General features: G+C 41.6%; 1 protein-coding gene across 1 annotated transcript; it reads right to left on the bottom strand.

Moving 5' to 3' along the window:
• Window positions 1-9,189: 9,189 nt before the first annotated feature.
• Window positions 9,190-15,335, bottom strand: meox1 (mesenchyme homeobox 1). Its single transcript, XM_058065853.1, has 3 exons — window positions 14,644-15,335; window positions 11,585-11,757; window positions 9,190-9,719 (listed from the first exon to the last, which is right to left on the bottom strand). Exons 1-3 carry the CDS (start codon window positions 15,128-15,130, stop codon window positions 9,597-9,599), a joined length of 783 nt encoding a protein of 260 aa, XP_057921836.1. The 5' UTR covers window positions 15,131-15,335; the 3' UTR covers window positions 9,190-9,596.
• Between the last annotated feature and the right edge of the window lie 291 nt (window positions 15,336-15,626).

Raw genomic sequence — 15,626 nt, 5'->3', positions numbered from 1 at the left:
CAAGGCCACACTGATGAAGTGCCATGGAGGTTGGTTTTGGTGGAGTTGGTTTACTTTAAAGATGTCGTGATGCGTTTGATTGGTTGACCTAATTGTTTGGCCTTGTTAGGGTTGACTTACCTCAAACGTGTCCGTCATTTGTTTGATTGATTTGTGTTTCCATACCTCTGCCTGTTTAGACTTCTTTAACAGTATGGCGGGACCTAAACCAAGACTACTTTGGAGGTTCAGTTCATAAACAGGGGTTGGTTCTGTAGAATCAGCAAAGGGGGAGATCCGGTGACAGTGATGGGGGGCCCATGGACTTCTCTGGACTTCTTTGACAGTATGGCAGGACCTAAACAAAGACTACTTTAGAGGTTTTGCTCATAAACAACAATGAGCCAAGCGGGTCGAACATGGGGCTGTTGACAGCATACATTTTTGGTGCTTCGGTGCTAAGTACTTTAGAGTAATGATCAGAATGGTGTACATTAGTTAGCACAGTGACTTCGATTGTGCCTTTATTTCTATAGGCCCAGAAAATATATATATATATATCTGACACAGGGCTCGCCCTCCCTGAATGTCTTATGTTGTGTCATAGTGCTGTTTGTCACCCACATGGGGCCCGAGGTCGTTTTTATTCATTGCTTTGACAATCTGGTTTACCTGCCATGATTTTAGTTCCCAGGAATGTCAGCCGAGTCCAAACAGTCCAGAAATAAGTTGACATTTTTCATGTGTTCATGGTCTGCATGGCTTCAATCATCAAGAGAGAAAACCGAGAGTGTTTCACCAACTTTCTTGGGAAAAAAAACAAAAACAACAACAACAGAATGATTTGTGTTTGCTGCTGTTAGTTTTGTTAAGATAAAGTGTTTGTGAGATTTTTGTTTCTGCTTAAATAGCACAAATAAGACCCAAAAAAACATGACTAGGGAATATTGTGGACACGTTCCCAGTGTGTGCTCGTCCTGCCGAACAAGGCCTTCAGTGTTCACACGGTGATCGAGTGCTCCGCTGTGTGATGGTTTGCAGACTACAACTCCTGCTGGACTTCCGGGCCTGCAGGACAGAAAGCCCAAACACGGTCGTGGGCAGAGCTTAGCATAGCTGGCCCACTCCGCCCCAAACACATTTGCAGGAAGTCGGAGATAATTTACTGTTTTCAGCTCCTCAACTTTGACTGATGCTGCTGTGGAAACTTGCATTTATTCCTCCTGTGGGACCCGCTGATCACCAGAGACCAGGTGTTCTTCATGGGGTCGGGATGCGCGGAGGCGGCCTGCATTGTCTGAGCGAGGTTCTACTGGCCTGGTCTGTTCACTCGCCCGCAGGTACTCACAAAACCACAAAACAAGCTCACCCTGACAGCACTCACATGCAAGCACATGCTGCTGATTCGCTTCCTACAACTCAACGGCCATCTTGGGAGGATGTGCGGAAAACACGCTATACTTAACCCTCCTCCACCAGGATTTTGGTGGGTACTGTTTGACATGTGTGAGAGGATGGAAGAAAAACATAAAACTAAATTAAATATACCTGACATAAGTACTAAGAAGTAAAATCACTATACAATTGTCTAATTGTGCTGGCTAGCTAACTGTTAGCAAGATAACATTTTAACACACATACTACGCTGGTAGTAGGGACACTACCCAACGGCCTTGCCACAATTGGTCATTTGTACTATCTTGCCAGGTGCGAGCTTGCCAACTGTTAGAATTGCAGCTATTTTAATGATGTCAAAATGCAAATACATGTATATGCAGAGCATGATGTAAAGACTGAAAAACTGCCTTGACATTTTCAGTATTAGTGCTATTTTGCCAGGTGCTAGCATGCTAACTGTTAGCATTGTAACTTTTAGTCAAAATACAGATACTGTATATATACATGACATGGTGTAGGAACACTACAGAACTGCAGTGTTCTGTCTTGCTAGGTGCTAGCATGCTAACTGTTAGCATGTTAGCATTTTACCTATTTTAACTGTATCAAAATTCAAATATGTATATAGCATAATGTAAAGACACTATAGAACTGCCTTTGGCACTTTCGGTACTTAGGACTATCTTGCTAGGTGGTAGCATGCTCACTGTTAACATGATAGCATTTGAACTTTTTTACTCATGTTAAAATGCAAAAATATATGTGGTAAGATTTGGTAAGTTTAATGCAGGCCCTGTATATACAGTACATGGCATGATGTGGGGACCTACAGTACTTCCTGCGGTGGCTACTATCATCACCAACGGGGCAAAGAGATACAAACCCTGTGCGGCTAACATGCTAACCACAGTGGCACAGTGTGGCCTCTCTGCATCTTGGTATCTTGCAAATAGGAAAGTCCAGTCCTGAGTTTTGCGGGTCTTTGACCACAAATAAAAGTTGAAAATGTCACCTTCAGCCAGCAAATGCCCAGCCAATGCAAGATATATGTACGATATTATATGTTGTGAAATTATACATAATTTGTTCCAGTAATTTTTAATCCTTTCAGCTTTCCAGAAGGCTTTGACAGACTGTCATGAAAAGGGTTTTGTCCGCATGAATCATTCATCGCTGGAAAAAGATTTGAAAATGGAAACTGTGCAGCGGCAGCAGCTGCTCTCCTGACCGCAAGATGCATTTCCCCCCACAAATGCAGCATTCGCAGGATCCTGCTGCTGATGCTATAGTGTGGGTCTGTTGCCTCACACCATGGCCGCATTAGGTCATTGGAAGCCAGTGAAAACAGAAGGTGTTCGAGATGACATTGAGCGTCTTGATAAATGAAAGGGAAACCAGCAGCTTAAACATCCCGCAATCAGACAAACCACCAAACCAAACTAATCCAGTAATTTGACAGCACTGTGACTTTAAGAGGAGCCTGCGTGGTGCAAGAACAACATTCCAGCTTCGTTTGTTTACACTCTGATATTAAGAGCAGGGTTACAATTGGACATGGTTTATTTGGACTACTATTAGCACTAATACAATAATAGAGCCAAATAGAGAGCGGCGGGGGGGGGGGGGGGGGGTCTACTTTGAGTCAGTCCACCACCCAGCAGCTGCGGGGGGTGGGTGGGGGGTCCCTTGTGGGGTCAGGCGTACAGTAACACTTGACCTTGGCTGTGTGCGCCGAACCAGCATTCCGCCCCCCGTCAACAAAGGCCACTGACCTCTGAAGGCTTTGTTTGGTGGGCCGGAGTGTGAGCATATGCTCACTATTGTAAGAGTCCGGACCCCCCCTTCCTCCCCCCACACACACAGTGTCCAAGCTCTTGTTTTCTTTGGGAAGCAGGAAATCAGGAAATTGGATGACTGGCTACCTGCTACAACAACATCCTGTACTTGAGAAGCCGTCTTCTCGCCCATACCCACCTATTATTTCCCCTTTCCATACTACGCAAGTGGTCAGCAAGGGATATTCTTTTTTTTCTCCTCCCTCTGGTCCTTGGGCCCCCCCTTCACCGAATGTGGGCTTGTCTAGGTTCCACTCAGATTGAGCTCAAATTGGCCCCATCCAGATGCTTCCGTAGAAAATAGCGTATGGTCGCCAAATGCCTGTGCATTTAGTCCGACAACGCCCTTGCAGGTTATGACACACACACACACACACACACACACACACACACACACACACTTTGATGTCTCCATCCAAGTGTCGCCTTTAACTCTAACTGTTAATCTAATAAATTTGTACTTCAAACATTACAACCTGCGTCAACCAGCCATTCTTGTATGCAACTGAGAATCAGTGTTCAATTAAAAGAGCCGACTTGTTCAGGGACAGCAAACTCGATGCAACAATGGCGAGTTGGAGCAGTGTGTGCAGTTAAAAATCTTTGTTATTATATTACCGTGGTGGGTAACTCTAACTATTTACCGTATTTTCTGGACTATAAGTCGCACTGGAGTATAAGTCGTATTTTTTGCAGGTAATTTATTTTACAAACTACTTGACCAAAACAGACATTACGTCCTCTTGGAAGGCAAGTTCTAACTAAAAGTTATAAAAGAATAGAGAACAGGCTGAATAGGTGTAAGATATGCTAACACAATGCTTATTCAGCTACACAAAAAATAAACATGACCAGAAAAGGTGTCCAGTGTTTATGTAACATAAACACTTTTTTCATTCATAAGTCGCTCTAGAGTATAAGTCGCAGGAACAGCCAACCTATGATAAAAAGTGCGACTTATAGTCCGGAAAATACGGTATTTTTTAAAAGTAATTTCTCCAAAACTGCTTAGAGAATTCAAATTAATATGAAGGTAAGTTTCTTTCTTTATTGCAAAAAAATATTTAATCTAATTTCAATTTATCTAACAGAGTTTATTGCATTTCAATGTTGTGATTTTTTGAAGTTTATTTTTTTCATTGAACGTTTAATCTAAATTTTAAGGGGAAACTGTACTTATTTTTATGAAATTTGCCCCAATCCTTATGTGAAACATGAACACATATTTCTTTCCCTTTTCTGTGCATTACAGGAGCTAATATGAGCTAGCTAACAATGCACATCATTAGGACACACCTATTTTGACTATAAAGCCCTCTAAAAAAAGCCAACATTGCATGGTTTGATATCCATGCTGTGATCATGCATTGACACGTACACTGATGATAACATGATTTAAAATGTCTTTCCTAGGCGCATTGATACACATACATATCCTCGTTCCGTCAACAACAGCAGCACAGATACAGTGACAACACTTACAATGTCTGCTCTCATTGGGATGGCTGTATCTTCCAGCACAAGACGTGTGCTCCAGTCATCAGGTAAAAAATGCTGACTGCAAACCAGCATCTTGTTGAGGTTTTGTAGCCAAATTAAGCGCTAGGTACCCACTCTTCCGTGACTGATGTAGAGAAGAGCACTTAGCGAGGTGTCGTGTTTTTCATGTTAGCTGCTACAATAATAAGATATGCCTTTATTCGTCCCTCAGTGGGGAAATTTGTAATAACTCTGTAGCTTGGTTAATATACTAATCAGTTATGTAAATGGAACACTGAGGTTTTGAGGGTTTTTTGTGCGGGCTTCAGCGTCAAAATAGCTATTTCCTATGACGTCTGTTCTTCGCTAGCTCATATTAACTCGCTTTCTCACGCAAGAATGCAGAGAAAAGGGAAAGAAATATGTGTTTAGGTCTCACGTAAAGATTGCAAATGATGGGCAATTTAAAAAAAATGCAGTTCCCCTTTAAAATGTTCAAATATTGTGTTTTAAAATTCAATTCATAAAAATTCTTAATTTATAGTCTTAATTTATAAAATGAATTTTGAAACATCAAATTTATTTGCGTTAAATGTTTATTAACTGAATTTCGAAACACATGCATTTTGCTTGTGGATTTTTATTCAATAAAGTTTTCAGCATAAAATCATGTAACAAAAAATCAATTGACGATATTCAGTGCCCAAAAACAGCTTTGGTAATAAAGAAACACATACGTAAACCTTGTAACGACCGGTCCAGGGTGTACCCCGCCTCTCGCTCACAGACAGCTGGGATAGGCTCCAGCATACCCGTGTCCCTAATGAGGATAAGTGGCATAGAAAATGGATGGATGGATAAACCTTGTAACGCTTTTACTCCTGAACCGCTGCACACAAAGGGGTGAAAATATGTCCAAACTTGCCCTAATATCGCTTGTGCTATTATTTTCTGACAAATTTATTGAAATTAGTCGGGGTGCATGTTTTGCCACAATTTCACACTTTTCACACTGTGCAGTGCTCCTGGAGTAAAACTGTTACCTTACACCAGGGGTGCTCATTAAGTCGATCGCGATCTACCGGTCGATCGCGGAGGTGGTACTGGTCGATCGCTGGTCGATCGCGGCGTGACATTAAAAAAATATCATCCCAGCATCAATGCCGTCACTTGATTGATATACAGGGCAGCCATTCAGATGACAACTGAATGTTGCCCTTCGGGCGACCAATCAAATCAAACAACGTCTCTAAGTGCAGCAGAACTTACGATGTCAGCCTATCATCCATCCCCGTTACTTGATTGACATACAGGACAACCAGTCAGATGACAACTGAATTTTGACCTTTAGGTCACCGCTCATGCGTAAACAACGATGCAAAGTGCTAAGCTAGTCGGCGAATTGCGTCAGATTTTAAGCCCTCGCTAAAGTTTATGGTCACTAAAATGAGTGAAGGAGCTGGACCAAGTAAAAAGGCAAAAACATATCACTTCCATACGGAATGGGAGGTGGACTTTTTTTTCACAATGTCTTTTTCGAAGTGCGTTTGCCTCATATGCCATTCTACCATCGCAGTACCAAAGAAGGGAAATGTGGAGTAATGTGGAGGTAATTACAAAAAATGTTAATAGTTAATTATGTGTGTTTTGCAATATTGGCTCATTTGGTTATGTAAGGTACATCAACATACATTGTACGTACAAATAATCCTCAATACATTTGAAAATAAATAGATGTTTTGCATTTTTGTAGTGGGTAGATCATTTTGACTCGGTCATTTTAAAAGTAGCTCGCATGCTGAAAAAGTGTGAGCACCCCTGCCTTACACAAACAATTTCCTATTATTCCTATGAAGTATTTTTGATGCGCATACTGTCTGTCATAGGTCTCTACCTGTTGTGTGCTCTTTGTGCTCAGATACTCACACACATCAGGTCCCTTGACGACGTCAGTGTGAGTTGATGAGAGCTAATTCCCATCCGACCTGGAGGCTTTGAGACCTACTTTGGGTGATATCATGAATGATAATGACGGCACGGCGGGAAGGGGATTTACGTAGATTTCTTTGCTGGATTGGACAGAGTGGCCACATTCTCCTTGAGACTGACTGCATAATCCCTCTTGATAAGATCCAACGACTCCCACACAGGAAGATTTGCCTGCACCACACCTGGGATAACATCACATGACCAACGAGCATGAGGTGCACACACGCATCACAGAAGGTATTCCAGGCTGTGCTACCTTCAATCACAGTCTATGGTGTAAAAACATTCATTCAGTCATTCATTTCATAGCACAAAACATTGCACCACAAAACTTTGACACACAACACGTTACATGAAGCATGAAGCGAACACAAAATACAGTATGACAAAATACCATAACACAAAACGATGGAAGATGAAATGCGTTAGTACAAAACAGTGTAATTCAAATTGCCATAACTTGAAACAGTGTCAAACAAAACATCACAACACGAAATATCGGAATGTCATAACAGGATATGAAAAGGTGTAACACGATACGGTGTAACCAAATGTGACAACACAAAATATCAAAATACAAAATGTTGTAATACGAAACGGTGCAACGTGAAACCTTGGAATATAAAATGTGAGACAATACCAAACAATGTAAAACAAAACATCACAACACGTATTATCGGAACGTCATAACAGGATATGAAAAGGTGTAACACGATACGGTGTAACCAAATGTGACAACACAAAATATCAAAATAGAAAATGTTGTAATACGAAACGGTGCAACTTGAAACTTGAAATATAAAATGTGAGACAATACCACACAATGTAACACAAAACATCACAACACGTAATATTTGAAGGAGGAAACATAACAGGAATAGTCATAACGCAAAATGTCACAACCCCAAACATCATTAAACCAAATGTCAAACCATGAAATGTAACATGAAACGCCATAACACAAAATGTCACAACCGGAAACGTCAAAACACAAAACGGTTCAACCTGAAACGTCACAAAACAAACCGTCATAACATGAAACATCATACACAATACATCATACCATCAAATGTACAGCATCATATCGTGAAATGTCACAAGAAACACAAAACCTTATACCATGAAAAATCATACCACGCAATGTACAGTAACACAAAACATCACAACACAAAATGTTGAGCCATGAAACATTATAACACAAAACGTCATAACACAAAACAAAACACATAAACATAACACAAAATGTCATGCCATGAAATGTGACGCGAAACGGCATAGTTCAAAACATCACAGCACAAAATGCTGCAACACAAAACGTCATAAAATGAAATTGTAACGAATGTAATGAAGTTGTAACACTAAAGGGCACAACACGGAGCACCATAATACAAAACATGGGAACACAAAACTCAAACTATCATAAATGTTTGAACACAGAACGTCATAACATGAAACATCGGAACACAAAATATTGCAAATGACCTAACACAGAACGTCATAAAATGAAACAACGGAACACAACACAAAATATCATAAATGTCCTAACACAGAACATCATAACACGAAACATTGGAACACAAAATATCATAAACGTCCCAACACAAAACGTCGTAACATGAAACATCGGAACACAAAATATCATAAATGTTCTCACATAGAACGTCACAACACAAAACATCGGAACACAAAATATCATAAATGTTCTCACATAGAACATCACAACACAAAACATCGGAACACAAAATATCATAAATGTCCCAACACAAAACGTCATAACACCAAACATCAGAACATTGTAAGACAAAATGTTGGAACACCAAATGTTGCAACACAAATCTCTGCAACACGAAACCCCGCAACGCAAAACGCCGTATGACAAAATACCGTAACACATGAAATGTCATCACACAAAACGGCGTAATCCGAAATGCCGTGATACAAAATGGTGTAACACAAAACATCACAACAGCAACCATTGAAACACAAATTGCCGTAGCATGAAACTGTGTAACATGCAATGTCCTTACACAAAACCGTGTAAATCTGAAACGCCATGACACGAAACGGTGTAAAATGAAACGTTGTAGCACGGAAACGTTGTAATGCAAAACGACATTCCATGAAACGTAGTACGAAACGGAATGACTTGAAACAGTGTCATGTAGTATATAGTGTAGTATGGTATAGGGAACTATGGTATGGTATGGTATAGTATGGTAGAAGAAAAACCTGAGTCAAAGTGTATTGACTGGGCAGATGAAAAAAGAAGATATTTTGTCGTTTTTTTTTCAAGGAGAGGTTTTATTCTATTTGCAGAAACAGGCAACAACAGGTTTTTATTACTAACATTTAAAAAAGTATAAAAAAGACAGAAAAGTTCCAAAACACTTGAGAGATAAAGCAAAAAAAACATATTTATATATGTGTATATATATATATATATATATATATATATATATATATATATATATATATATATATATACACATACATATTCATTCATTCATTTTCTACCGCTTATCCTCACGAGGGTCGCGGGGGTTGCTGGAGCCTATCCCAGCTGTCTTCGGGCGAGAGGCGGGGTACACCCTGGACTGGTGGCCAGCCAATCACAGGGCACATATAGACAAACAACCATTCACACTCACATTCATATATATATATATAAACTGACAATAAATGTCTTAGTCCATCTGCTCGAAAGATGAGGATTAAGGAACCTGAAGGATCATCCAAGCTTCTGCACGTCACTGACTTCCAATGGCTCCATCTCATGATGGACACATGTCAGCTTTGCACACGGGGGAAAGCACACAGGTGTGTAAAAAAAACATCAGATTCCTTTGAGGTGAGGCGATCGGAGCTTGAAACTGGCGCCCTCTTGACCCGACTCCCCCCGCCCTCCGTCTCGGCACCTCAGTCGGAGCTGGGCGAGGCCGCCGAGTCCATGTCGTCGTTCTCCAAATCGTTGGGCGAAGACGACTGTCCTCCTTTCACTCGCTTCCACTTCATCCGCCGGTTCTGGAACCAGACTTTCACCTGGGGGGAGCACACAGGATGTCATGTGTTAGGAAGGTATAGCTGGATGGGCGGGGAGGGGGGGGGGGGGGGGGGCATTTCTGGCCAGCAACATATTTTACAGATAAAATGAATCACAGCTGGCATTATAACATTACACAGAAATTGGTGCAAATTGCCCCAAAATGGCCGACAACCTGCACCAACGGTTTTGGTGGGATTGCGCTTAGTGTCTTTTTAGTGGGCTTTTTCGAGTGAATGAGTTTGTGTGAAGCGAGTATCATGTCGACCTACACATGAAGTATGTACTTGGACTGAGACACTAGGAATAGCAGCAAATACCAGGAAGTTCTCCTCACTGGACTGGACGCTACATTAAAGCGTCCCGTTTTGAGGCCTGCTTAGATCTGTTCCAACATCGTGACGCTCCACTTTGTCCCCCGGTGATGACAGACGGAAAGGACGGCACAGCGGCCCGATGGAACCTCTGGCACTCCAGAAGTCTGGAGAACGGATTTAGGAAGCAGACGGCGGTGCAATACGTGTGGTCACCCGTGGCACCGCCGCCTCATTAGTCCGGGACAGAGGACTGAAAACGCTGCCGCATGCGCACGGTGCCGTGTTGGGTGGATGGAGCCCCCGTGGTAAAAACCTCACGTCATGCGGACGCAACCGCAGGATCCGTGCAGGAAAACATCTGTTCATTGTACATGAAATGAGACCGCGGCGTCGGTATCACATGGCGGCAGGAAGGAAGGACATTTTTATTGTCCTCATTTCATAAAGTCAATCATTTAATGCTGAAAATTCCACTTTTCCTTGTGCAGATGTCATCTCATTTTATTTTATTTCTACTAACCGTACGTTTTCGTGACAGCACATTTGCTACGATACAGACAGGAAGTGATTCTCACATCCTGCGTTACTCAAAGATCACACAGCTAAGCACTTTCATGTTTAGAAATGTTTTCATTTTTTTTTTTGCACCCAAAATAAACCATCTGGTTCATATTACAAAGATGTGGATTGTCTAATGCTAGTATTAGCATAAAGTATTAAAAGTGCATATTTCATGAATTTTGAAAAAGCCTACTAAGTACGCTTTTTGAACAATATTAGAGCTCCCCAGATATGAAATAACAACCCTAGAGTTACCGTTACACTCCTACTACCCAATATCGTAGTCATTCTTTTTATTTTTACCTCCAGTTTCCATCCAGTACTTCCTGCAGCGGATTTGCCATCAATGTAACATTACTGACACCTAGTGGCCAGTGTAGAATACTACGTATCACAGCGTCTTTGAATGTGTCTTCTGAATGCCTCATGTTTAAATTTTACTTCATTGAGACGTTTTTACGCTTCAACACGCTTCATTTAGGTCAGTGCTTTTCAAATAGTGGGCTGGAAGAAGTGATTGAAGTGTTAGTGCAGACTTGCCAACATGTACACATTTATAGTACTGGGGGGGATGACAGAAGATCATTGAGAATCGCTGATTTGTGGTTAAACATGGCCTGTTATTAGCAGAATGATTTGTCTAAATGAAGTATAAATATTGCTAACTGCAGCAAGTACACATAACTGTACAAGGTGTTCAGATGACACATTCAGGGATGTTGTGACGATATGTAGTATTCTACACTGCTCACTTCCTGTCCACACCAGCAACAACAACACACACCATATATTGGGTAACATGAGTATAAAGGTGACTATAGGGGTGTTATTTTATGTCTAGAGGTCTCTGAGAGTAAAAAATGGTATTTAAATGGTGGTAAACTGTGCTTTAACTTCCAAAAAGTTAAAGCATTTATAAATAAAGATGGATGGATGGATGCATGGATGGATGTAGAGGGCCAACAATAAAAGCCCGTTCCCAGTACCTGTCTCTCGGTGAGGTCCAGGTTGACGGCGATCTCGTAGCGGCGCAGTCTGGTCAGGTAGTTGTGGTGGGTGAACTCCGCCTCCAACTCCCTCAGCTGCTCCTTGGTGAACGCCGTGCGCTCCTTCCTGGCCTTGCAGTTGGCGTCCGCCTTAAAGCCGGACTCCGGCGTGTCTGCGGAGGATGAAATGAATTGTGGGCGTGCTCAGAAGGAACTTCCGGTGAAATACAAAGTATCCTTACAGAGGTGCCGCGGCTTTTGTTGCTAATCTGCCCCAAACAGTCAGCTGAAAAGCTAATTGATGCAATTTTCAATAAAAATGAGCCCAACATTTGGTTGTACATGGAAATGAATTTATCACACCATCCAACGATAACGGCAAACATTTGAAAAAGCCAGAGGACGTTTTCTTTTGCAGCATGCTCACACACGTATTTGCCCATGCAGTCAAGCGTGCAGACGGCCACACAGGGGCCGAGTTAGCGTAGGAATGCGGCGGAACATCGTTAAAGCCTGGAAGACAAGAACAAAGATGCGGATGTGTCCCGGTCTGAGGAGAGGAAGACTCCCACATTAACTCATCGCTAGCTGACAGCCAATCCATCAGGGGACGCTTCAAGCATCTCCCGAGGTCACCTTAAGTCAAACTTAAAAAAGGAATTACTGTACAGTGGATCCTCACAAATTTGTGTACTTTTGGTCCAATTTTTATTTTTTTTAGCGCTGAAATTCCCCACTTTGTTGTGTGGCCCTTGAATGCACCGTAGCGAAACTTTTAGTCCAGTAGTGGTGAGTAGCTATACATTTTATACTTTAGGGCTTGAACTTGTATTATAACAATGGCAATTGAAGAGAGAAGGGCAGGGATCTGCTGTTGAATCGAATCTAATCATTAAAACACTGAAATAACTTTTAGAGCAAATGTGGATCTGAAATCAGAAGAGAACGGGTTTGGAGAGGGAGGGGCGAGCCGCGTCTCAAAATATTTTTATGGGTGCTCCTGTATGAACATCTAAGCGGAAAAATAGCAAGGATAAAAAAAATACTAAGTAAGGGAAGTTATTTTTGTAAAGTTATGGCTTTTGTTTCTTAAAAAAGAAAAAAATCTTGAAAATATATGTATATAATACATAATATACATACGTATAATACATCATATAATATATGTATATATATGTATTCATGTAAAATTACAATTCCCACCCCCAAAATATAGGATTTTCATTCTCATAAATGTATGAATAAAGTATTACGAAATTATTATTTCATTCTGAAATACTACTTGACTTAATTCTAAAATAATACCCTTTTATTCTCTTAACATGCAAATGTTTTTTTCTTGAAAATAAACAATTTAAGGATTATTAAATTACAATAAATCTTTTCCACAAAAATATAGGATTTTTATTCTCATTAATAATTTTTGTTCTGAAAAATAAATTCTTGTGAAATTACTTATTTATTTGATTGAATTTTCAAAAAATACATTTATAAGTCAGAATTTTATTTTTGCTAAATTACAACTTTTTCCCCCAGAAATGTATTTTTTTTATTCTCACAAATATGTGACTTTTTACACTCTCAAAAGTAAATAACTCGATTCTTGTAAAATTCTTTTTTTTTTCAAATATTCAACTTAATAAAAAAAATAGTTTTTTCTCAACAATGCAGGACTTTTTTCTTCAAAAATATACATTTTTTAAATTCTCATAAACGTATGCCTTTTCTTCTCAAAAATGTTGTTTTTTTTTCCCCTCCAAATTATAGGATTTGTTTTCTCATGAATAAGTTTACAGGCATGTCAATTGCCATGTCTGGTGGTCCTGGAAAATAATATCCAGCAAATAAATCCTGCATTGTTCACTGACAAATTGTAGAAAATGATGAAAAAAATGTTGAATAAAAGTGAGAATCCTATCCAAAAAGGGGACTTTTGTAAATCCAGGGGCGTGCACGGAGCACCAAAACGAGCACAGATGTTGCACTGACCAAAACAGAACAAAGAAAGAAAGAAAAGTCACACTTTAGTTTGGAGGTGTGTCACCTCCCCCTCTAATGGTGCTTTGGACGCTGTCAGGTCTGCCGCCATGTTTGTTAGCCTCGAACACCTGGCGAGACATTGTGCCCCCCGCTGACCAGACCCCCAGCCCTGCCGCCAATAAACATCCCACAAGGCCAGATGCTGGTTGTTGTGTTGGGAGTTGTACATTGTTGTGACAATGTTGCCTTTAATGAACTTGACAAACACACATGTCATATATATGTATCATATTCTAATATATGTAATGTAATGTCATATATTGTATGCATCATATTCCAATATATGTAATGTAATGTCATATACTGCATGTCGATATGCTTGCTACTCTTCATCCTTGATTCATAAAATACGTCACAAATACACATCTCATGCCCGAGGTGAGCGTGCGGGCGAGTGATTTAAGCAGTCGTGTACTTTGAGAAGATTATTTACAGTGCATAAAAATACATAAACATACAATATCATGTATTATTTTTCCACTTATTGACAAGCCCTGCTAGCAGAATAGTACAGCACAATAGTGCATTTGTTTTTAATAGTACACTTGTTTTTGTTTTCCTGTCAGTGATAGACGTGATGATGTCTGAGGCCACTTGAAGGCTACATAAATAAAATGTACTTACTTTTACTTACTTGAGCACGTTTCTATGACAAGCTCATATGATTGTTGTTCACTCGTTCGCCTTGCCCATCTCTCACCCAACAGATGGAATTGTTATTTAGAATTTTTTTTTTGAATTATTGAACTGTTGTTGGAATCATAATTTTGAATTATTTCATTTTTAAAAAAATATTATTTTAAACAATTATTTCAAGTGATTATTTAGTAGAACTAGTATCACAATACGTATTATTCTTAGACTTGTTCATGAATTGGTGGAATTGACACAGACAGAATGATTATATAGAATTATTTCCATTTTTTTTAGAAGAATCATTATTGTGTGGTATGGTTCCATAAATGGTGGAATTGACACAGACATATTACAAGTATTATTTGAAAGTTCAGTCGTCTCACCTGTGACCTCTCGCTTTCTTTTGTTGGCGCTCTTCTTGTCCGAGTCGGCGGAGGCCACGCTCTGGGGTGAATATTCCCCCTCGGGGCACCCAGGCACGGCCCCCGGCAGCCGCTCGGCCCCCACACTGTCCAGCTCAGGCCCCGCGCCCTCTACCACGACCGCTGGGGCGGCCACGGGCGGGCAGGCCTCAGGGGCTCGGACCCTAGTCTCGCAGGGGTTGAAGTGCCACTCGGGCCTCTGGTACCCTCCCTGGCTCTCCGGGTAGAGTCTGTCGTCACGGGGGTAGGCGGCGTGCGGCACCAGGCAGGAGCTGGAGAAGTCTGTGTAGGCCAGAAAGTCGGGCTTCTGGTGCAGGGAGAACGGGGTCTGCTGGTAGGGTGACTGCAGATTGGGGCCCGGGACCCCCGAGTGAGGGTTCCTCATGCAACCCCAGATGGGGCTGCTGGTGTGGGCGCTCCTCATGCAGCTGCTGGCCGGCTGGTCCATGATGGGGACAGAAGCACGTGAAAAGTCTGGTCCAAGTGGTTGAGAATCACAGCTGATGAAGCTCCACTTCACTGCTCATCAGCTTCAACGGGGTGAGGATGGACGCCTGGTGCCTCCCCCCCACTTGTTCCTGATGCGGTCTCCTCTCCGGGGTCCTCACGCAGTCAACACACAGAGGCAGCGTGGGGGCTGGAGGCTGGCTGGGCTGGCTGGATTGCAGACTGCTGGGCTCTCCTGGTCGGCGGCCTGTTTTCACAAGTCACAGGAGGCATTCTCGACGAGTGAGCCCTCCTCCTTTTCAACATATAGGTGGGGAAGAGCGGCAAGTTTATGGAGTGTAAGGCGACACCGCAGGGGCGGAGCCGGCCCCGGCCACATGTTGGAGTAGCCTCCCGCCAACCCTGCCGCATCCACTATTAATCACAGGGGAAATTTTATACGCACATCTAATGGCCTTTCCAGACGCCGCCATTTTAAAAGGGACATTGTCTCCCAC

The sequence above is a fragment of the Doryrhamphus excisus genome, chromosome 3, assembly GCF_030265055.1.
Source record: "Doryrhamphus excisus isolate RoL2022-K1 chromosome 3, RoL_Dexc_1.0, whole genome shotgun sequence".
NCBI lineage: Eukaryota > Metazoa > Chordata > Actinopteri > Syngnathiformes > Syngnathidae > Doryrhamphus > Doryrhamphus excisus.
This window is presented reverse-complemented; position numbering and strand designations above follow the sequence as displayed.

Bases quoted from the DNA above. Each gene is read 5' to 3' on its own strand.
- meox1 (XM_058065853.1), bottom strand. From the start codon at position 15,130: ATGGACCAGCCGGCCAGCAGCTGCATGAGGAGCGCCCACACCAGCAGC. The intron at 11,758-14,643 runs GTGAGACGACTG...CATCCTCCGCAG, and splicing joins AAGAAAGCGAGAGGTCACAG to ACACGCCGGAGTCCGGCTTT. The intron at 9,720-11,584 runs GTACTGGGAACG...TGCTCCCCCCAG, and splicing joins TGGACCTCACCGAGAGACAG to GTGAAAGTCTGGTTCCAGAA.